Source organism: Pan paniscus, chromosome 21, assembly GCF_029289425.2.
Source record: "Pan paniscus chromosome 21, NHGRI_mPanPan1-v2.0_pri, whole genome shotgun sequence".
NCBI lineage: Eukaryota > Metazoa > Chordata > Mammalia > Primates > Hominidae > Pan > Pan paniscus.
Window position 1 is genome coordinate 69,789,044 of NC_073270.2, and position 22,877 is coordinate 69,811,920.

The 22,877-nt window shown below is 53.2% G+C and overlaps 2 protein-coding genes across 4 annotated transcripts in view; one reads left to right on the forward strand and one right to left on the reverse strand.

The window, feature by feature from the left end:
• Positions 1-4,374: 4,374 nt before the first annotated feature.
• SAMD10 (sterile alpha motif domain containing 10) lies at positions 4,375-10,028 on the reverse strand. 3 transcript variants are annotated; one of them, XM_034952158.4, is made up of 6 exons: positions 9,625-9,824; positions 8,500-8,616; positions 7,480-7,661; positions 7,226-7,397; positions 5,957-6,097; positions 4,375-5,797 (listed from the first exon to the last, which is right to left on the reverse strand). In XM_034952158.4, the coding sequence occupies exons 1-6, from the start codon at positions 9,713-9,715 to the stop codon at positions 5,775-5,777; spliced, it is 726 nt and encodes a 241-aa protein (XP_034808049.1). In that variant the 5' UTR covers positions 9,716-9,824; the 3' UTR covers positions 4,375-5,774. The 3 variants fall into 3 exon arrangements, with proteins under 3 accessions (XP_034808049.1, XP_063457240.1, XP_008960552.1); XM_063601170.1 differs by having other exon boundaries at positions 8,500-8,599; positions 9,625-9,782; XM_008962304.5 differs by lacking the exon at positions 8,500-8,616 and having other exon boundaries at positions 9,625-10,028.
• A 1,235-nt stretch (positions 10,029-11,263) lies between these two features.
• PRPF6 (pre-mRNA processing factor 6) overlaps positions 11,264-22,877 on the forward strand; it is a 50,402-nt gene continuing 38,788 nt past the window's right edge. The window contains exons 1-3 of the mRNA XM_055104965.1: positions 11,264-11,532; positions 13,300-13,468; positions 14,980-15,098. Of these exons, the coding sequence (XP_054960940.1) occupies positions 11,462-11,532; positions 13,300-13,468; positions 14,980-15,098 (359 nt within the window). The 5' untranslated portion in view covers positions 11,264-11,461. The remainder of the gene's footprint in view (positions 11,533-13,299; positions 13,469-14,979; positions 15,099-22,877) is intronic.

Consider the following 22,877-nt stretch of genomic DNA (forward strand, 5'->3'; position numbering starts at 1 on the left):
CCCGCCCCTCCCACCTTTGACAGTTTTACTGCGGGGGGGAGGGGGCGAACTCTCGCGTTATTCCCGCGGCCGCTCCGCGACGGGGAGGGGGCGGGGAGGGGGCGGGGGCGGGGGAGAGGGCCCGGCGCTGGCCTGTGGTTCCCCCGCTCCGCGGTTCCGCCCCCGTCGGCCGGGCCCGCAGTCCAGAGTAGCCGGTTCTGCCGTCCTGGGGCGGGGGACGTTTTTTGGACAGTGGGGTAAACTGAGGCCCGATAGGGGCGCTAGGCACTGCCCGGAGTCCGGCGCGCACGGATTGAGGCGACCTGATTCCGCCGCATCCTGGCCCGCGCGGCGAGGGTGGTCTCTGGGCTCGGGACCCTGACCTCTGGCCCTGGGGGCCGTGCACCGGCAGCGCAGGATTCAGCCTTTTTCCAACTGGCCCTGAGACCACTTTTGCGACTGACCCCCGGAGGTGCCTGGCGGCTTAAGGCCATGGGGTTTTACTGGGGTCACTGACCATTGGGTCACCCTTTCCCAGCTCTGGGGGCAGTGGTTCTGAACCAGTGCCAGGGCCTTCTCTGCCCCACAGCTTGGGCTTCTGCAGGCAGGGGGCACTGGGGTCCGGTGTGGGCTGAGTGGTCTGGAGGTGGCGGAGCACTGACAGCACAGGACTTGGGAATGAATGAGACAGAGAAAGGTGTGGCTCTCCTAAAGAGGACGGGTAGGAGGCACCACACGGGACTGGCACAGGACCCACAAGAATCTCCCCCAGGAGAGCCTGCCTGCCTGCCTGCCTGCCTGCCTGCCTTCCTTCCCTCCCTTCCCTCTCTTACTTCCTTCTCTTCCTTCCCTTCCCTCCCTCCCTCCCTTCCTTCTTCCTTTCCTTCCTTTTTCCTTCCTTCCTTTTCTCTTTCCTTCCTTCTCTTTTCTTCCCTTCCCTCCCTCCCTCCCTTCCTTCTCTTCCTTCCCTTCCCTCCCTCCCTTCCGTCCCTCCCTCCCTCCCTTCCTTCTCTTCCTTCCCTTCCCTCCCTCCCTTCCCTCCCTCCCTTCCTCCCTTCCTTCTCTTCCTTCCCTTCCCCTCCCTCCCTCCCTTCCCTCCCTCCCTTCCTCCCTTCCTTCTCTTCCTTCCCTTCCCCTCCCTCCCTTCCTTCTTCCTTCCTTTCCTTCTTCCTTCCTTCCTTTTCTCTTTCCTTCCTTCTCTTCTCTTCCCTCCCTCCCTTCCTCCCTTCCTTCTATTCCTTCCTCCCTTCCTTTTCTCCTTCCTTCCTTCCCTTCCTTCTCTTCCCTCCCTCCCTTTCTCCTTCCTTCCTTCCTTTCTCTCTCTTTCTTTTTCTCCCCTCCCCTCCCTTCTCCTCCCCTCCCTTCCTCTCCTCTCCTTTCTCTCCTTTCTCCTTCTCCGTCCTTTTTTTATTCTTGAGATAGGGTCTCGCTCTGTCATTCCGGCTGGAATGCAGTGGTGTGATCTTGGCTCACTGCAGCCTCTACCACCTGGGCTCAAGCAATCCTCCCACCTCGGCCTCCCAAGTAGCTGGAACTACAGGTGTGTGCCACCCCACCTGGCTAAGTCTTAAAGTATTCATAGAGACGAGGTCTTTCTGTGTTGACTAGGCTGGTCTTGAACTCCTGGGCTTAAGCCATCTTCCTGCCTCAGCCTCCCACGGTGTGGGCATTACAGGTGTGACCCACCGCCTCCGGCTAGGAGGGCATTTTTTTTTTTTTTTTTTTTGAGACAGAGTCTGGCTCTGTAGCCCAGGCTGGAATGCAGTGGTGCGATCTCGGCTCACTGCAAGCTCCGCCTCCTGGGTTCATGCCATTCTCCTGCCTCGGCCAACCAAGTAGCTGGAACTACAGGCGCCCACCACCACGCCCGGCTAATTTTTTTTGTATTTTTAGTAGAGACGGAGTTTCACCCTGTTAGCCAGGATGGTCTCAATCTCCTGACCTCGTGATCCGCCCACCTCGGCCTCCCAAAGCGCTGGCATTACAGGCGTGAGCCACTGCGCCTGGCCTTAGGAGGGCCATTCTTACCTGTTCACAGCACCCATCTCCCAGGGAAGGCCTCAGGCCTCAGGAGGGAAGAGTCAAGGAGACTCTGGGTTTTCATCTTGTGCCCATAGGGCTTTTTTTTTTTTTTGAGATGGAGTCTCTCTCTCTGTTGCCCAGGCTGGAGTGCAGTGGCGCCATCTCTGCTCACTGCAACCTCCGCCTCCCGGGTTCAAGCAATTCTGCCTCAGCCCCCTGAGTAGCTGGGATTACAGGCACGTGCCACCATACCCAGCTGATTTTTTGTATTTTTAGTAGAGACGGGGTTTTACCAAGCTGGCCAGGCTGGTCTCGAACTCCTGACCTCGTGATCCACCCACCTCGGCCTCCCAAAGTGCTGGAATTACAGGCATGCGCCACCGCGCCCAGCCAGCATTTTTTTTAAACCATGTGCATATATTACTTTGATAATTAAAACAGACTTTCAAAAGTTTCATAATGCCCCTTTTTGCATACTACAAATATTCTGGACTCCTTAAAATTGATGTGGACTGGAAGTTGCTAGTCAGGAAATGGAACTACCAGGTGTGTCTCCTTCGCTGGGGCCCTTCCGGCCCAGTCGGCCCCTTTCCCTGTACCCCGTGGAGCAAGCTCAGAGGCACTGCTAGGGGGTTGGGCAGTAAGATTTTTGCCTTTCCTCAAAGGGGCCTGGGATCTGCTTCACTCAAGGCTGGTGCAGAGCACTCACATGGAGATTGGAGGTTGGCTCTTATGGAAGAGGCAGTCAGTCAATCCTTCCCTCGGGAATCTGAGTCAGAGAGAGGCCAGTGCACACCAGCCTGTGTGACCCGAGGAGGAAGGGGAGGGCATTCCCTGTGAGGCTAGCGTCATCACGTCCTTCCCTTGTTGACCTTTCCCACCCTGGGGACGGGACCAGCAGGATTTCCTGAGGGGTCAGTGTGTGTCCCCTTAGGTGCAGCCAAGGCCGTCAGCTCTCCCTGTGTAAGTCTGGGTGTCCATACATGCGACCTGTTTGGGCATTGCCGTGTCAGGATATGACAGTGTCCCATGCTAGGTGAGACCAATGCCTGTCTGTATTTTAGCATCTGGGCGACTAGACCTCAGGGTACCTGGGGACAATGTGTCTGGATTTCAGCATCCATGTGTCCAGGCTGCGGCATGTCTCAGTGTCAGGGTGCTGGTGAGGGACGGCTGTTTTCTGTGAGCATCTACATGCCAGGGTGTCGTGGAATACATTGTGTTTGTGTGCACCGGGGATGTGCCGTGTCTCATGTGTTTCTATGTGTTAGGAGGTCGTTGTGTGTCTGCATGCTAGTATTTGTGTATTTGTGTAATGACATCTTTGTATGGGGGCATGCTGTTACATACCTTTGTGTCTGTGTGTCTGGCCAACTACATGCATGTGTTTGTGTGTGTTGGTGTTTGCTGGTGTCAGTGTCATTGAGTCTCTGTGTGTGGTTTATGCTCTTATGTGTCTGATTGCTGTGTGTGTGTGTGTGTGTGTGCTGTGATCTGTGTGTGTTTGAGACAGGGTCTTGCTCTGTTGCCCAGGCTGGAGTGCAGTTGTGTGGTTAGAGCTCACTGTGCCTTGAACTCATGGGCTCAAGGAATCTTCCTGCCTCAGCCTCCCAAGTAGCTGGGACTACGGGTATGCGCCACCATGCCTGGCTAGTTTCAAAAGTTTTTTGTAGAGATGGGGTCTTGCTATGTCACACAGGCTTGTCTTGAACTCCTGGCCTCCAGCGACACTCCTGCCTTGGTCTCCCACAGTGCTGGGATTGCAGGCGTGAGCCACCGTACCAGGCCAGATGTTCGTGTTTTATCCCTGAACGTGTGAATGGGATCTTATTGGGAAAAGGGTATTTGCAGATGTGATGAAAGATCTTGTGATGAGGAGATTATCCTGTATTACCCAGGTGGCCCCAAATCCAAGCATCCTTATAAGAGAGAGACAGAGGGAGATTTAAGAGACAGAAGAGGAGGAGGTGATCTGATTACAGAGGCGGAGACGGGTAATGCCCATGCGCCCGAGTTCCCCCGGCAGCCACTGGAAGCTGGAGAGGTGAGGAGTCGCCCCAGGAGGCCCCGAGGGAGCTGGATTTTGGACTGCGGCCTCCAGAACTCCAGAGAGAATGAATGTCTGCTGTTCTCAGCACCCCTCCGTGGTCCTCTGTCACGGCAGCCGCGGGACCCTCACGCGCTGTCTGGGCCGTCCCTTCCAGCGTGTCGGGCGTTGTGTCCAGCACTGGGGACCGCCCGCAGGCGTGACTTGAGCCCTGTTTCCAGCCTCTGCGCGGGGTTGCCCAGACGCCCCTCCAGGGCGCGACACCACTGCCCCCTGGTGGCCGCGGCTGCCCAGACACCCTCTCCTCACAGACCCAGCACGGCCAGCACTTGGGAACCAGCTTTATTTCTGATTTTTTTTTTTTTTTTTTGTCAGAGTATAAAAAAGTGAGCGCAAAACAAGGAAGACGAGACAGGCGTGCGTGGGCCAGGGCAAGACAGAGGAGAAGGGAGGGAAGCAGAGGCAGAAGGGCCCCTTGGGCAAAGGCTGATGGTGGGAGGCGGGCAGAATACTTGCGCAGCCACACGGGGGCAGGGATGAGGGTCTCCCCGTGGTGGGGGCTTACAGGATGGGAGCGGCCAGGCCAGTTGTCCAAATTCCACCTGGGACCTGCAGTGACCAGCCTCGAGTCTGGAGGCTCAAAGCACACAGAGGGGACTGGGGGCTCAGCCTCATCTGTCCCTGAGATTTTCAGAAGCCACAAGGGGACTGGGAGAGGGCAGAGGCGCAAGAGGGTGGAGGCGGCCAGGGCCGCCCTCACTGTCCTGCCGCCAGGCAGCACCAGCCCCAAACCACCCAGAGAGGGGTTGCTCAGGCCTCTGGGAGGGTGTAAGGGGAGTGGCCCTGGGAAGGCCTCTCCCCTGAATCCAGGCCTCCTTGGGAAAGCAGCAATGGGAAGGCCCACGCACAAGGCCCTTGTTCTTGAGGGCGAGAGGGGGGAAGACCAAAAAAGCAAGATTTTCCCAAAGATAGGGCAAGGAGCACTGCTAAGCCTGGGCCCTGGGTGCGGAGCCACCTGGACAGGGCTGGGGTCCTTGTTGTGCCACATTTTGTCTCTGGCGCTTGGTCAATCTGGTCCTTTCTCAGCTTTACTTCTCATGAATAGCGGGGGTGTGGTGACGATGTATAAATGATGATGAAAGTGCTTGGCATGGTGCCCGTTAGGCGGGTGCTGATGGCCACTACTCTAGATGATGGGTTGGCCTGCTGGGCCCTGGCAGGTGCATGGGCACAAGCCACAGGGAGCCGAGGCAGCTTATGGTACCTGTGTGGGCCAACCTGGAGGTGCTGGGGAACGACCTAGAACTGGGCTGGGTGGGTGGACAGACAAGTGACTCAGCAGGCGATGGGGGACCGACATCACGTGGAGAGGGGAATGTAAATAAACAGACTCCCTGGGAGTCTAGGGGGGACATCCAAACCGGTTCTGGCTCCAGGCAGCTGCCCCACATGCTGCCAGCTGCACCAGGGGAGGGCTTGGGCTCAGGTCCCAGGAGGTGGGGCCACACTCAAGCAGCCCCCTACCCACCCAGCCCCAGGGCACGACCTGGAATGTCCAACCAGAGGCGCCTGGAGGTGTGATCCTGGTCCTGTCTGTCCGTTGGGCCAGCCTGGCCGCCCCGGCATCCCGCAGGGTCCAAGAGGTGCTGCGGGGCCAGCTTGGCCTCCTCCCTAGCCGTGGACTCCCATCACAGTGCTGGGGTCTGGGTTCAAGCCTCAACAGCAGCTAGGACATTTTCCCGAAGGAAGCTGTGTGATGGAAGAGGGTGAGAACGGGGTGGGGTCTTTGGCATCATCTGCATTAGGGCCCTTACTGGGGCCCGCAGCCGACCTCCTGAGGTCATCCCACCCCGCGCTCAGAGGGGCTTCTCCATCAGCCCCCAGGCCTCTCTGGCACCTCACACTGACCTTGGCTGAGCAGCTGCAGGCTCCGCCCCTCCTCACGCACCTGCAGGCGGAGCACCTGCTGCAGCACCTCCTGCCTCTGGGCCTCCTGGGCCAGCCCCATCCGCTGCAGCTTCTCCGCATTCAGCCGCAGCAGTGCCCGGCCTGGGGAGAGGAAAGAGGGGCTGAGCTGAAGCCAACAGAGGCATCAAGAGCCAAGGCAAGGCTGGTGCCATGGCTCATGCCTGTGATCCCAGCACTTTGGGAGGCCGAGGCGGGCAGATCACTTGAGGTCAGGAGTTCAAGACCAGCCTGGACAACATGGTGAAACCCCGTTTCTACTAAAAATATAAAAATTAGCTGGGCTTGGTGGTGTGCGCCTGTAGTCCCAGCTACTCGGGAGGCTGAGGCGGGAGGATCACTTGAACCTGGGAGGTGGAGGTTGCAGTGAGCTGAGATCGTGCCACTGCACTCCAGACTGGATGACAGAGCGAGACTCCTTCTCAGAAACAAACAAACAAAAAACAAACTGAGCCAAGGCAGAAGCAGGGACTGAAAGAGAAAAAGGGAGGAGAGAGAGAGGAAGCGGGAAGCAGGGGCACAGAGAGACTTGGAGAGAGGGAGGAGAGAGAGAGGAAGCGGGGTATAGAGAAACTCAGAGGGAGAAAGAGAATCAGCAAAACACACAGAGACTTAAAGGAGAGAGGCAGAGGGAAAGGAAGGAGAGCAAAAGGCAGGGACGGAACAGAGAAAAGCCAGATGAAGACAGCACAGAGAGATGGGAAGAGACACAGAAGAAAGGCAGAGAGGTCTGGATGCAGTGGCTCACACCTGTAATCCCAGCACTTTGGGAGGCTAAGGCGGGCAGATCACCTGAGATCAGGAGTTCGAGATCATCCTGGGCAACATGGTGAAACCCCGTCTCTACTAAAAATACAAAATTAGCCAGGCGTGGTGGTGCATGCCTATAATCCCAGGTACTCGGGAGGCTGAGGCAGGAGAATCGTTTGAACCTGGCAGGCAGAGGACGTGGTGAGCCAATATCGCACCATTGCACTCAGCCTGGGCAACAGGAGTAAATCTCTGTCTCACCAAAAAAAAAAAAAAAAAAAAAAAAAAGGCAGAGAGATAGAAAAGACAGATTCTGCGGAGACGAAGAACAGAGGGGAGGTTGATTCACAGGAGAAACTAGACAGACGAAAACAACAGCAAGAGAAAGGCAGGCTGAGTGTGGGGAAGAGACACTCTGAGGCAGGTAGTCCCACTCCCACAGCACCCTCAGCGCCACTGTACCGGTGATGGCATGCTGGGAGAAGGCCTCCACGTAGACGAGGTAGTTGTGGGGACAGTGCTTCTTGAGCCACTTGCAGACGTCCTGCTGACTCCACAGGACCACGGGCCGGGTCAGGCCACCCAGCGAGGGGCTTGTATGGTACAGGCCATAGTGGTCAGAGTACAGCCGGCCCTGCAGGGGAGGGGCGTGGCAGGCAGAGTGAGAGTGGTGGAGAAGGAGGGCAGGGACGGAGGTGGGTGGAGTGGGTGGGTACCTGGGGGGTGTCTGTGCCGGGCTGCTGCAGGAGCTTGATTGGCCTGCTGCTGGCCGCCCTCTGGCTGCGGGAGTCATGCCACGTGAGGCTGGTGCCAGGTGTCCGAGGCAAGTGGCAGGGGATGCTCTCAGCTGACACCGTGTGCTCCAGGAGGGTCCGGCAGAAGCTGAAGTGGGCAGTGGCTGTGTGTGGGGGTGCCTGGTCAGGGCAGTCAAGGGCAGAACCAGAGGCTTCCTCTACTTGAGAGCTAGCTCCCTGCCCCATCTCCTCCACACTAGTGCGGGAAATCGCCTCCCCAGTGAGGGGTTCCCAAGCCTCCAAAGGAAGAAGGAAGTGTGCAGGACCTGTTTCGAGGACCTCACCCAGCACAAAAAGAGAAGAACTGGAAACACCTTTCATCTTGCAAGTCTACAGCCCTCACCCAGGGGAGCAGGATGGATTCTTAGATCAGAGGATGTGCCCTCTAGGGAAGGGAACCTGAGACATATGGCAAGAGGAGCTATCCTGGGACAGCCCTGACCTCACCCTTGCCTTGGGCTGGCCCACAAGTCTTGCACACACCACACCAGACCAGGAAGTGCACACACGGCCTGCTTTGAGGAAAGGCAGATCCCGAGTCCAGGGAGGTCGTCTGTGCTGGGGAAACCGGGCTGAGGATGCTGCTTGCCCATCGCCATTGAAGGCACCCAGTTCACACAGCCCTATCTGGTGTTGGGGCCCGACTCACTGACTATGACTCATTGACAGCCTGAACTGTGGGCCAACTGACAAGCAGGGCTCACTCCGCAAACACGCGCTGGGCTCTCCAGCTGTGCCGCCCCCCACAGGGCCTGCAGCCCGGGACAACACCGGCCACGTGAATGGTGGGTACCCATTGGATATGGGCGGGTCAGCACAGGTATGTGGGGTGCAGCCATTGCTTGGGGACCCACGGTGATGCTCTCTGCTCCCTCTTCCCACAGTAACTGCATTAAAGTGTTTCATCTGAGCTTTGTCATCATCTCTGGGGGCACTGCTGACCTGAGTCTGGGGAGGCAGGCGTCTTGATCCAGGTCTGGTTACAGAGGGGCACCCCACATTCATTGTCAATGAATGAATGAATGAAGGCTCTGTATGGTGTCTGCAAGTGAACAGAGCCTGTGGGGGAGACAGAAGGTGGGCACAGGCCTGCCCCTGTCTTTATAGCACCCAGGCCTTCAGCAGGGCAGGTGAGGTTCCCACGCTAGGGCCCGCATCCCATCCACCCTAGAGTGAGAGACCCTCCCGGCCTCAGACTCAGCCACCCACTCCACACCCAGGGCAGGGGTTGGGGATGTGTCTAGGAGGTCTAAGTATCGGCGGAAACCACATCCTACTTCCCCGTCCTCCCACCCCTGTAAGACTTATGAGACATAACACCTTCCGCCCCCATTCTTGCAACTTTCAGGAACCGGACCCCTGGGTGACTCCAAATTTGAGGTCTGGGGTCAGCAGAGGGTGTGCTCAGTGGGCCACCGCCCCGAGGTGGCCCCTAGTGCTGTGGGAAAAGGCTTATTCTAAGCCCGCGCCCTCCAGCGGACAGGCGCCGTGGTCTCCGGGCTTTGCAGGGCCTCGAGCGGCGGGGCTGGTGCAGAAGCGCGCGGCAGTCCGGGGAAACCCGTCGGACTCCTCAGCCCGCACGGCACCTGCCCCGGCCAAGCAGGCTCCGCCCATTTCCTGCCTGCACTCCGGGAGGGAGTTCCGTCCGTCCCGCGGTCTGTCGGTCCGGTCCCTCCCGCCCCAACGTCAGGATTCCAGAAGGAAATGGGGCGGGGGCACCGAGGCGGGATGTGACCTCGGCCCCCTTTCAGCCCCACTGCAAAAGCGGGGGAGGGTTTTCCCCGCGCGCAGGAAAAGGTGACCCGAGCGTAGTCCCAGCCTGGACACAGGCGCCCCGGCTTGTCACCCCGTCACCCCAAACCAAGGGCGCGCTGACCCCCAAGGCCTGAGGCTGGCTGCCCCCTAAAGCAGGACAAAGGCTACGGGACCCCGTTGAGCCGGGACCTCCGCCGAATACCCCCAGCCACCGCCGCTCGAAGCCCGCCGGGTCCCGCCCCGCCCCCGTGCCTCTGGGTCCCTGAGACCCCCGCCCGAGAAATCCCCGCTCCCCAGTCCAGCCCCGCTCACCGTCCACATCCCGGCGCTCCCCGAAGCCCGCGCGCACGGCCCCGGCGCGGCCACGCGGGGGGCTCAGCTTGGACCTCAGCTCGGTGAACATGGGGCCCGCGGGTGCCAGGCCCGCGCACACGCCCCTCGCCGAGTGCAGGGCGGCCGGTGTGGCCGGCGGGGAACGCGCGCCGCCGCCCCGCCCCGCCCCAGCCGGCCCCGCGCCCGAGCCGGTCCCCGCGGCCCGCGAGTGTGCGCGGCGAGGCACCTGCCGCCGAGCCCTGTGTGCCGGGCGCGCTCCGGGAGCTCCGAGGTGTGTCGGCGGCGCGCGGGCCTGCGTGCGCCAAGGCTGTCCGCCAGGGCGAGGGGCGTCCGTGCGCCCCTGGGCACGGCTCCGCGGAGGAGAGTCCCCGTGCACCTGCCGGGCGTCCTCTGAGGTCGGGCCCCTCTGTGCGTGGGGGTGGGCTGAGGGGCATCTTACAGGGGCCTTCTACCTACCGGGGCCAGGACAAGGGGCAGGTCAACCCCTCCCACACACTTTCCTCGGTCTCCTACGTCTTTACTCGCCCTCAAATAGGCACCCGCTTCCCCGGAGAAACCAGCTTGACTCTTGCTTACCGCCCACCCCACTGTGAACATCAGGGTGGTTCTCCCTTCCCTCTGCAGCCCCAGAACCTGGCTCAGTGCCCGGGGGAGAGGGGGCGGTACAGTGCTCTGTAACTGAAAGGGGCTTGCCTGGAGATGGGGCAGAGGGGAACTCCAAGGAGGCTGTAGCAGGCCGGAGCGGTGTGTTTGCTCCAGGAGTCCAGTGAGAAGTGCTGAGATGGGGCTGGGCTAGGGAACTGTGGTTGCCTGATGCAGCAGCAGGCCAGGCTTGCAACCAGCTATTCGGCTTGCTCTGCCCAGGAGCCTGGGTGCTCTCCCTGGGTGTATGTAGGGGCTCTGGAGGATGTCTTACAGCAGGAGGACCAGAGATGCACACAGACATGTAGAAATGCATGCACAGAGTACAGTCATGCACTTGCACCCAAAACGCGAGCACACGTGACCTCTGTGCACACACCCCACTAATCACACACAGAGAATTCACCCACATGCTTGACAGCCAAGTTCATGTACTGACGTGTTCCCGACAGCTCAGCTGCGGTTATTTATTTCGTCAATTAGCTCTCCAGGAGCTAAGGATGTGGCCCTCACCAGAATGTCCAAGGCATGTTGGCGGGCGTGGGTGGGGTCTCTAGTCCCACTGGAGGGACAGATGCCTGAATGGGGGTTCAAGAATGTGAGTACTAAAAGCGTAGGGCAGCAGTGTGCCCATAACCAGTACACACAAGCTCTACACAACTGGACAGGGTACAGCTCTGCTCGGACAGGGCGCACCAGGGGCGAGGGCGGGCAGCTGGGCTGGTTCAGAGGGAGGGGGCCATGGGTTCAGAGGGAGGGGACCATGGGTCCTACCCTCACAGACAGGTCTCGGGACTGCATCAGAGCACTCGGGAAGCAGCAATGCCCCAGGCTGTTTTTAGCCCCCAGGGGCCAGTTAGGGTCCCAGTGCAAGCTCGACCTAGCTTCTTCCGCCTCTCCACGAGGAGGCGCTCCCGCGCACGCGCCTGCCACGTTCCTGCCCCCTAGCCGCGGCCGGAAGTCGTCGAACCAGCACGTCGGGACTTCCGCCCAGGGAATCGAAAGTGGGCGGGGCGTGTGCGGACTGAGCGCTCTGCTTCCGGGGCGCGGGTGACGCGACGACGGCGACACTTTGCTACGGAGTGCATCGGACGTGGAAGCCTAGAGTCTCTGCGTCTTTCCCTCTTCCGCTGCCTCATTCCTTTCCTTCCTAGCCTTGGTCGTCGCCGCCACCATGAACAAGAAGAAGAAACCGTTCCTAGGGATGCCCGCGCCACTCGGCTACGTGCCGGGGCTGGGCCGGGGGTGAGGCCTGGGGGCGGCGCGCGAGGGGCGGGGACCCGGCTACAGGAGCGCAGTGCGCGTATTTGGGGGCGGGGGTCTATGGCCGCGCAGTCTGAAAGACGCTTGGTGGATCGGCTTAATCCCTGCAGGAAGCAACGGGCTTTGGGGTCAGGACATACATGTGTGTGCATCCTGCTTGCCGCCTAGATGTGACACATTGACTCTCAGCCCAGTGTTTTGGTCTGTAAGATGGGTAATGCTGTATGCGGTCTGCAGTGAGGAGTAGAGGAATCTGATGTGTAGTGGAAACACGGGACCACCTTCCTCAGGTCGGGCTGACACCCCCCCCCCGCCCGCCCGCCCCGCCTTAAGCGTGCCTGGGTCCTCTATGCCTGCAACACAGATGACCACCGTACGTTGCTGGATAAGTGAGCAGTCGTTATTATCCTATTTGGCTATTCATTTGATGAGGAACACTACTGGGTTTTTCTTGGTGGTGGTATGATATTAGAATCTGTGGGGCACACACAAGGCTCCGATATTGACAGCATCTTCAGAGGACCTGAAGCTCACTAAGGAGGATTTGGTATTACCATAAATAAGTACGTAAAGAGGACCAGATTTAGAACCCAATGCTTAATGGAGAGTAGCATTGGAGCCAAGTTTAGTAAGAGAGCTGGACTTAGGGCTGTAGAAACGGTGACGATAGAAGAGAAACTGACATTCTGCGTGTGGGAGTTCAAAAAAAGTGAGGCAAGGAGGAAGCCCAGGGAACAGGAGGGAGTCCAGTGTGAGTGGAATGTACAGCGAATAGAATAGAGCTCAGGAGGTTGGAGGGGCCTTGAGCGTCAGGCTAGAGCTCCTGGAGACGTTAGAAAGATCATGACCCTTCAGAATTATTATTATTATTATTATTTATTTTTTTTTTTTTTGAGACAAAGTCTTGCTCTGTCGCCCAAGCTGGAGTGCAATGGCGCGATCTCAGCTTCCTGCAATCTCTGCCCCCCGGGTTCAAGCAGTTCTCTGCCTCAGCCTCCTGAGTAACTGGGATTATAGGTGCCCGCTACCACGCCCGGCTAATTTTTGTATTTTTAGTAGAGACAGGGTTTCACCATGTTGGCCAGGGGGGTCTTGAACTCCTGACCTCATGATCCACCCGCCTCTGTCTCCCAAAGTGCTGGGACTACAGGCGTGAGCCACCGTGCCCGGCCCAGAATTTTTTACTCAGAGCTGTGTGTTGGGAAGAATCATCTGGCAGAGCATGGGTTGAAGTAGAGGAAGGCTAAAGGCAGGGAGAGGTAACTTGGTTTCCAGCTGTGATGGGAGTCATAGTCTGGGAAGGAGGGATTTTGAAAGTGGATTCATTAGTACTTGGGGACAGACAGGATGGGGAAAGTGGGAGAGGGAGGCAAAAATTACATCATGGTCCCATGGCATCTGGGACAGCTGTTATCGGCTGAAACACCCCAGAGCAGCTGTAAGGTGGGCACAGACGAGCTCAGTGTGGACCAAGTTGGGTTTAAGGGCCTGGTTGGATGTGGAGGGGGAGATGATTGAAGCCTTAGGGTGGAGAGAGATTGCCTTGGTAACATCATCAGGGTAGGCTGAAACCTTCAGGTAAGCAGAGAAGATCAGAAGTGTTTGAGACTGCAGTTCATTGTCACCAGGATCTTTGGAGGTTTCCCAAAGGTGTTAGAAAAAGAGGTGTTAGTAAGTGATAACCAGGGGTGGAGAAGAGCACAGGAACAGAGTTATTCAGACACCCGGTGTCTTGGGGGTCTCCTGCAGTGCCACTGGCTTCACCACGCGGTCAGACATTGGGCCCGCCCGTGATGCAAATGACCCTGTGGATGATCGCCATGCACCCCCAGGCAAGAGAACCGTTGGGGACCAGATGAAGAAAAACCAGGCTGCTGATGATGACGACGAGGATCTAAATGACACCAATTACGATGAGGTGAGATGTGTCCGGCTTTCGTGGCTCCTCCAGCCAGTCTCTGGGAGCAGCTGACCTAACCAGTGTGTGTTGGTGTCTGTAATGAATAGCTTGGAGTGGCTCATGCATTTAAATTTTAGCTATTCATGGAACATCTTTACTGAGAGTGAGAGGGAGCAGGAAAAACACGGAGAAATGTGCACTTTTTGTCCCTCAGAAGAGATGTTCTTGCAGGTGTTAGGACCACTGCCTTGGCATTTCCTATTGGCCAGTCTTTTTTTTTTTTTTTGAGACGGACTTTCGCTCTTGTTGGCCAGGCTGGAGTGCAGGGGTGCGATCTCAGCTCACTGTGACCTCTGCCTCCCCAGTTCAAGCGATTCTCCTGCCTCAGCTTCCGAGTAACTGGGATTACAGGCATGCGCCACCATGCCTGGCTAATTTTGTATTTTTAGTAGAGACAGGGTTTCTCCATGTTGGTCAGGCTGGTCTCGAACTCCTGACTTCAGGTTGTCCGCACGCTTCGGCTTCCCAAAGTGTTGGGATTACAGGCGTGAGCCACTGCGCCTGGCTGCCAGTCTTTAATGATAAAAACTTAAAGTGGAATTGGTGATAGTATTTGCTTTTTTTAGCTTTAGTGCTTGCCCTCTAAAAAGACATCTAAAGAAAAACTTCAGCTGACTGAATACCGATTAACTGTCTTCTAACAGATGACATTTTTCCTCTGAGGAAAATTTTTAAAAATAATTTTAGTTTTGAGGCCAGGCGCGGTAGCTCACACCTATAATCCCGGCACTTTGGGAGGCCGAGGTGGGCGGATCATGAGGCCAGGATATCGAGACCATCCTGGTTAACATGGTGAAACCCCATCTCTACTAAAACTACACAAAAATTAGCCAGGCATGGTGGCGTGTGCCTGTAGTCCCAGCTACTCTGGAGGCTGAGGCAGAAGAATGCTGTGAACCCGGGAGGCGGAGGTTGCGGTGAGCCAAGATTGTGCCACTGCACTCCAGCCTTGGCGAGAGTGCGAGACTCTGTCTCAGAAAAAAAAAAAAAAAAAATTAGTTTTGAAATAATTTTAAATTTGCAGGAATTTGCAAAAATAGTGCCCCCCCCCAAAAAAAGTTTCTGCACGTCTTTCACCAAGCTTCTCCCGATGTTTCATGACCTTAGTGCAGTTATTGAAACGAAGGAGTTAACATTGACACAGTACTATTAACTAATTTGTCAGTCGTATTTGCATTTCATGTTTTTCCATGAATGTCCGCTTTCTGGCTTAGGCTTAGTCCAGGATCCCCCATTGCATTTCGTCATGTCTCCTTGGTCGCTTCCAATTGGGGGGCTCCTCTGTTTTCCATGCCCTTGACGCTTGAAGAGTAGTCACCAGTTATATTGTAGACTGTCCCTTAATTTGGCTTCGTTGGCTGAAGAAAATAGTTTAGCAAGTATTTCACAAGTAGAGATCTTCTCCGTTTCGCTGGTGGGGATGGTGTTGAAGGAAAAGCTGACCTCTACACGTGTTGTTTGCTTCTCAGTTTAATGGCTATGCTGGGAGCCTCTTCTCAAGTGGACCCTACGAGAAAGATGATGAGGAAGCAGATGCTATTTATGCAGCCCTGGATAAAAGGATGGATGAAAGAAGAAAAGAAAGACGGTAAAAGAAATTGTTGCCTTTCACAATATTTATCCAAGTTTAAAAAAAAGTTTTGTGGCCAGGCGCAGTGGCTCACGTGTGTAACCCTAGCACTTTGAGAGGCCGAGGTAGGACGATAGCTAGAGCCCAGGGGTTTGAGACCAGTGTGGGCAACGTAGCAAGACTTCATCTCTACAAATAATTTAAAAATTAGCCAGATGGTGCACATCTGTAGTCCCAGCTACTTGGCTGGCTGAGGTGGAAGGACCGTTTAAGCCCAGGAGGTAGAAACTGCAGTGAGCCATGATCATTCCAGCCTGGTTGGCATAGTGAGACCCTGTCTCAAAAAAAAAAAAAAAAAAAAAAAAAAAAAAGTTTTGTCTTGAATTGTTTTATATTTGGAGAAAAGTTGCAATAGTGTATGTGTGTCTGCTTAGCTTTTAGGCCACCTGAGGGTCTTGGTCTGTCGTAGCCATGCCTGGATAAGCACTGGGCTGTTACAGAACAGCCTTAGGGCCTGGGGGCTGCAGTGGAGAGCTTAAGAACTCTTAAGTTTTTCCAGAAATCAGCAGAATGTTGTGGATTACTTTTACGATACATCAGGGTTATCATCTTTGAAATGAAAAGGGCCTACTGACTTGATTATTATATGTTGAGTAATTTGCAAATGAATTAAAGATGTTAAATGACACATACAAGCTACCAAGATTGAACCATGAAGAAATCCCAAACCTGAACAGACCAATAAAAAGTAATGAGATCAAAGCTGTAACAGAAAGTGTCCTAGCAGAGAACATCTCAGGATCTGATTGCTTCATTGCTGAATTTTACCAAATATTTGAAGAAGAACTAATACCAATTCTACTCAGACTATTCTGAAAAATAGAGGAGGGAATACTTCCAAACTTATTCTACAGAACCAGTATTACCCTGATGCCAAAACCAGACAAAGACACACTGAAAAAAGAAAATGTTAGGTCAGTATCCCTGATGAACACTGATGCAGAAATCAGCAGAATACTAGCAAAGCATATTCAACAACACATTAGAAAGATGGTTCATCGGCCGGGTGCAGTGGCTCACGCCTGTAATTCTAGCACTTTGGGAGGCCGAGGTGGGCGGATCATGGGTCATCTGAGGTCAGGAGTTCAAGACCAGTCTGGCCAACCTAATGAAACCCAGTCTCTACTAAAAATACAAAAATTAGCCGGGCATGGTGGGTGGTGTACGCCTGTAATCCCAGCTACTTGGGAGGCTGAGGCAAGAGAATCGCTTGAACTCGGGAGGTGGAGGTTGCAGTGAGCCGAGGTCACGACACTGCACTCTAGCCTGGGAGACGAGCAAGACTCCGTCTCAAAAAAAAAAAAGATCGTTCATCATGACCAAGTAAGTGGCATTTTGCCCAGGGGATACAAGTGCAAGGGTGGTTCAACATATGCAAATTAATCAGTGTTATACATCATATCAACAGAATGAAGGACAAAAACCATATGATCTTTTTTTTTTTTTTTTTTTTGAGACGGAGTCTCGCTCTGTTGCCCAGGCTGGAGTGCAGTGGTGCAATCTCAGCTCACTGCAACCTCCACCTCCCGGGTTCAAGTGATTCTCCTGCCTCAGCCTCCTGAGTAGCTGGGACTACAGTCGCCCGCCACCACGCTTGGCTAATTTTTTGTATTTTTAGTAGAGACGGGATTTCACTGTGTTAGCCAAGATGGTCTCGATCTCCTGACCTCATGATCCGCCTGCCTCGGCCTCCCAAAGTGCTGGGATTACAGGCGTGAGCCACTGTGCCCAGCCTAATCATTTTAATTGATTCTGAAAACGCATTTGATAAGATTCAACATTCCTTGATGATAAAACCTCTCAAAAAACTGCATATAGAAGAAACATACCTCAGGCTGGGTGTGGTGGCTCACGTCTGTAATCCCAGCACTTTGGGAGGCTGAGGCAGGAGGACTGCTTGATCTCAGGAGTTTGAGACCAGCCTAGGCAAGAGGGTAATACCTTTACAAAAAAATACAAAAATTAGCCAGGCTTCGTGGCACACACCTGTAGTCCTAGCTACTCAGGAGGCTGAGATGGGAGAATTACTTGAGCCCAGGAGGCAGAGGTTGCAGTGAGCTGAGATCATACCACCACACTTCAGCCTGGGCCACAGAGCGAGACCCTGTCTCAAAAAAAAAAAAAAAAAAAAAAAGGGGGAGCATAACACAATAAAAGCTATATACAGCTGGATGGGGTGGTTCACGCCTGTAATCACAGCCCTTTGGGAGGCCCAGGCAGGCAGATCATTTGAGGTCAGGAGTTTGAGACCATCCTGACCAACATGGTAAAATCCTGTCTTTACTAAAAATCCAAAGATTAGTTGGGTGTGGTGGCTCAGGCCTATAATTTCAGCTACTCAGGAGGTGGAGGTTACAGTGAGCCGAGATTGTGCCACTGCACTCCAGCCTGGGCAACACAATGAGACTGTGTCGCAAAGAAAAAAAAAAGCCACATATGGTAGGCCCACAGCTTGTATCATACTGAATGGGGAAAAACTGGAACGCAACAAGGATGCCCACTTTCACCACTGTGATTCAACATAGTACTGGAAGTCCTAGCTAGAGCAGTCGGACCAGAGAAATAAATAAAAGGGCATCCAGATTGGAAAAGAAGAAGTTAAATTATCCTTGTTTGCAGATGATGTGATCTTATATTTAGAAAACCCTAAAGACTCTACCAAAACACTATTGGAACTGACAAATTGATTAAAGTTGCAGGCTATGCCCCCAGGTGTGGTGGCTCACACCTGTAATCCCAGCACTTTGGGAGGCCGAGGCAGGTGGATCACCTAAGGTCAGGAGTTTGAGACCAGCCTGACCAATGTGGTGAAACCCTGTCTCTACTAAAAAAAATACAAAAGTTGCCAGGCGCTGTGACTCACGCCTGTAATCCCAGTACCTTGGGAGAGTGAGGTGGGTGGATCACTTGAGGTCAGGAGTTTGAGACCAGGCTGACCAACATAGTGAAACCCTGTCTCTACTAAAAATACAAAAATTAGCTGGGTGTAGTGGCACACGTCTGTAATCCCAGCTACTCAGGAGGCTGAGGCAAGAGAATTGCTTGAACCTAGGAGGCAAATGTTGTAGTGAGCTGAGATTGCACCACTGCACTCCAGCCTGAGTGACGGGGCAAGACTCTGTCTCAAAAAAAAAAAAAACCCAAAAAGCAAAAATTAGCTGGGTGTGGTGGCGCACTCCTGTAGTCCCAGCTAGTTGGGAGGCTGAGGCAGGAGAATCGCTTGAACCCAGGAGGTCGAGGTTGCAGTGAGCTGAGATTGCACCACTGCACTCCAGCCTGGGTAACAGAGTGAGACTCCATCTTAAAATAAAAGAAAATATCCATACTACCCAAAGTAATTTACAGATTCAATGCAATCCGTATCAAAATACTGGGGACATTATTAACAGATAGTGAAAAAATAGCCAGATGCAGTGGCTCATGCCTGTAATCCCAACTCTTTGGGAGGCTGAGGCAGGTGGATCACTTGAGGTCAGCAGTTCGAGACCAGCCTGGCTAAACCCCATCTCTACTAAAAATACAAAAATTAGTTGGGCATGGTGACGGGTGCTTGTAATCCCAGCTACTTGGGAGGCTGAGGCAGGAGAATCACTTGAACCTGGAAGGCAGAGGTTGCAGTCAGCTGAGATCGTGCCATTGCACTCCGGCCTCGGCAACAGAGTGAGACTCCGTCTCAAAAAAAAAAAAAAAAGAAAAAGAAAAAGAAAATTCTAAAATGTACATGGAGCCAAAAAAGACCCAGAATAGGCAAAGCTATCCTGAGCAAAAGGAACAAAACTGGAGGAACACTTGACTTCAAATTATACTACAGAGCTGTAGTAACAAAAACAGCATAGTACTGGCAGAAAAACAGACACATAGACCAATGGAACAGAATGGACCCAGAAACAAATAGGTACCTCTACAGTGAACTCATTCTTGACAAAGGTACCAGGAATATTTATTGGGGAAAAGACAATCTCTTCAATAAATGGTGCTGGAAAAACTGGATATCTATATACAGAAGAATGAAACTAGACCCCTCTCTGTCACCACATACAAAAATCAAATTAAAAGACTTTAAGACCTCAAACTGAAACTACTAGAAGAAAACATTGGAGAAACTCTACAGGACATTGGACTAGGCAAAGATTTCTTGAGTAATACCCCACAAGCACAGGCAACGAACGGAAGCCAGGTGTGGTGGCTCGCTCCCGTGAGCCAAGAGTGCGCTACTGCACTCCAGCCTGGGCCACAGAGACTCTCAAAAAGGAAAAAAATAAAAAGTTCTCATTATAGAATATTAGGAAAATAAGAGTAAGTATGGGTAAAAGCATAACATTTATTCATAAGTCTAGAAAGTAACAGTTAACATTTTGGCTCATTTCCTCTTTCCGTTGCTTTTTTTATCTTGGCTCACTGCAACCTCTGCCTCCCGGGTTCAAGCAATTCTCCTGCCTCAGCCTCCCAAGTAGCTGGGATTACAGGTGCCTGCCACCACGCCTGGCTAGTTTTTGTATTTTAGTAGAGACGGGGTTTCACCATGTTGGCCAGGATGGTCTCAAACTCCTGGCCTTGTGCTCCATCCACCTCGGCCTCCCAAAGTGCTGGGATTATAGACGTGAGCCACTGCGCCCAGCTCTGTTGCTTTTTATACATGTAATCATAACTTCCTGTGATGTATGTAGAATTTTTTTTTTTGAAGATAATTTTAGAATAGTAAAATATAGTTCTTCTGGAATTTTATTTATTTTTTATTTTTTTGAGTCTCCCAGGCTCAAGTGATTCTTCTGCCTCAGCCTCCCAAGTAGCTGGGATTATAGGTACGTGCCACCACACCTGGCTAATTTTTGTGTTTTTAGTAGAGACAGGGTTTTACCATCTTGGCCAGGCCGGTCTTGAACTCCTGACCCCAAGTGATCCACCCGCCTCAGCCTCCCAAAGTGTTGGAATTACAGGTATGAGCCACCGTGCCCAGTCTTGCCACACACTTTAAACAACCAGATCTTACGTGATGTAAACTTGCTGCCTCGAGGACAGCACCAGGCCATCAGGGGTCTGCCCTCAAGACTCAAGTGGCCTCCCACCAGGCCCCACCTCAAACATTGGGAATTATAATTCAGCATGAGATTTCATGGGGACACAGATGTAAACCATATCCTTTGGCCTCCCAGAGTGCTGGGATTACAGACATAAGCCAATGTGCCTGGCCTGGACATCTTTTTAGAAGCTTGTTATTAAATCATTGTGCATAAATTTTATACCTATAGTAATTAAACGTGAATGGCATTGCGTTTCACTTTTTTTTTTTTTTGGATACAGGATCTTACTCTGTCACCCAGGGTGGAGCGCGGTGGATCTCACTCTGTCACCCAGGGTGGAGTACGGTGGATCTCACTCTGTCACCCAGGGTGGAGTACGGTGGCTTGATTATAGCTCCCTGCAACCTTCAATTCCTGGCTCAAGCGATTCTCCTGCTTCAGCCTCCCAGGTAGCTGGGATTACAAGCACGTGCTACCACACCCAGCTAATTTTTCTTTTTTCTTTTTTTTTTTTGAGATGGATCTCACTCTGTTGCCCAGGCTGGAGTGCAATGGCGCGATCTCGGCTTACTGCAACCTCCGCCTCCAGGGTTCAAGTGATTCTCCTGCCTCAGCCTCCCAAGTGGCTGGGATTACAGGCATGCACTGCCACGCCCGGCTGATTTTTGTAGAGATGGGTATTTTTAGTAGAGACGGGGTTTCACCAATGTTAGCCAGGCTGGTCTTGAACTCCTGCCCTTGTGATCTGCCTGCCTTGGCCTCCCAAGGTGCTGGGATTACAGGCTTGAGCCACCACGCCAGGCTCACACCCAGCTAATTTTTGTCTATGTTGCCCAGGCTGGTCTTGAACTCCTGGCCTCAAGTGATCCACCTGCCTCCCCTAACCTTGGCCTCCCAAAGTGCTAGGATTACAGGCATGAGTTACTACACTCAGCCCTACATTTTAAAAATTGATTGGAACCTCCAGGGTTAATGCATTTTTAAAAACATCAGGCTGGGTGCAGTGGCTTACATGTGTAATCCTAGTACCTTGGGAGGCCAAGGCAGGAGGATCACTTGAGTCTAGGAGTTCGAGACCAGCCTGGGCAACATGGTGAAACCCTGTCTCTACAAAACCAAAATTAAAATTAGCCAGTTGCATATGCCCGTAGTTCCAGCTACATTCCCAAGGCTGAGGCAGGAGCATCGCTTGAGCCTAGGAATTAGAGGCTACAGTGAGCTATGCTTATACCACTGTGCTCCATCCTGGGCAACAGACCAAGACCGTGTCTCTAAGACAAAAACAAAACAAAAAACAGCAGGTGACATGGACCCGTGTAGAAAGTCATTAAATTAAATGTTTTTAAAAAGTAGTGTACTTGGCCGAGCACGGTGGCTCACACCTATAATCCCAGCACTTTGGGAGGCTGAGGCGGGCAGATCATGAGGTCAGGAGATCGAGACCATCCTGGCCAACATGGTGAAACCCCGTCTCTACTAACAATACAAAAATTAGCTGGGTGTGGTGGTGCATGCCTGTAATCCCAGCTACTCAGGAGGCTGAGGCACGAGAATCACTTAAACCCAGGAGGCGGAGGTTGCAGTGAGCTGAGATCGCACCACTGCATTCCAGCCTGGTGACAGAGCGAGACTGTCTCAAAAAAAAAAAAAAAAAAAAGTAGTGTACTTATTAAAACTTTTTATTCTGAAAACTGTCATAATACAAACAAGTAGGAAGAACAGTACTGTGAATACCGTATCCTCACACGTAGTCTCAACACCGAAGTACAATTACATGGGTGATGTTCTGGCACATAGAGCTGTGCAGCTGAGCTGAGTTGGTTAGAGGTGAACTATTTACTTGGAAGAGAAGGAAGCAAGGAGGGAAAGGTGGGATGAGTTGAGTAGAGTGTTTGGAGCGTTTGGTGGTAACGAGGATAGTTACTGCTTTTCCTTGTAGGTGTTTTTTTGTTTTGTTATTTTTTTGCGACAAGGTCTCGCTCTGTCGCCCAGGCTAGATTGGCTCACTGCAACCTCCACTTCCTGGATTCAGATGATTCTCCTGCCTCAGTCTCCCAGGTAGCTGGGGATTACAGGTGCCCACCACCATGCCCAGCTAATTTTTATTTTTATTTTTTTGAGACGAAGTTTCACTCTTGTCACCCAGGCTGGAGTGCAATGGCATGATCTTGGCTCCCTGCAACTTCCACCTCCCAGGTTCAAGCAATTCTCCTACCTCAGCCTCCTGAGTAGCTGGGATAACAGGCATGCGCCACCACGCCTGGCTAATTTTCATATTTTTAGTATAGATGGGGTTTTACCACATTGGCCAGGCTTGAACTCCTGACCTCAGGTGATCTGCCCACCTCGGCCTCCCAAAGCGTTGGGATTACAGGCGTAAGCCACCACGCCTGGCCTTCTTAGGTGTTTATGGGATGGTCCTACCCTTGGGATTTTGTGAATTTTCAAGCAGTAAATATACACATGTCCAAATGGAGGTATTTAGATCAAAGTAAGATCTTTTTTTTTATTTTAATGAATTTCTGCATGTTTTTATTTGGTGGATAATTGAATTAGTAGACTTACGAATGTATTTATATTTATTTATTTAGAGGCAGAGTCTCTCTGTGTCGCCCAGGCTGGAGTGCAGTGGTGCGATCTCGGCTCACTGCACCCTCTGCCTCCTGGGTTCAAATGATTCTGCCTCAGCCTCCCAAGTAGCTGTGATTACAGGTGT

What these genes read in the sequence shown, in the direction of transcription:
- SAMD10 (XM_034952158.4), bottom strand. Translation starts at nt 9,715, where the DNA reads ATGTTCACCGAGCTGAGGTCCAAGCTGAGCCCCCCGCGTGGCCGCGCC. An exon ending in GCCTGCCTCCCCAGACTCAG is followed by an intron (nt 7,662 to 8,499) that starts GTCAGCAGTGCC and finishes CCCCACACACAG; the next exon opens with CCACTGCCCACTTCAGCTTC. An exon ending in CCTGCAGCTGCTCAGCCAAG is followed by an intron (nt 5,798 to 5,956) that starts GTCAGTGTGAGG and finishes TCCATCACACAG; the next exon opens with CTTCCTTCGGGAAAATGTCC.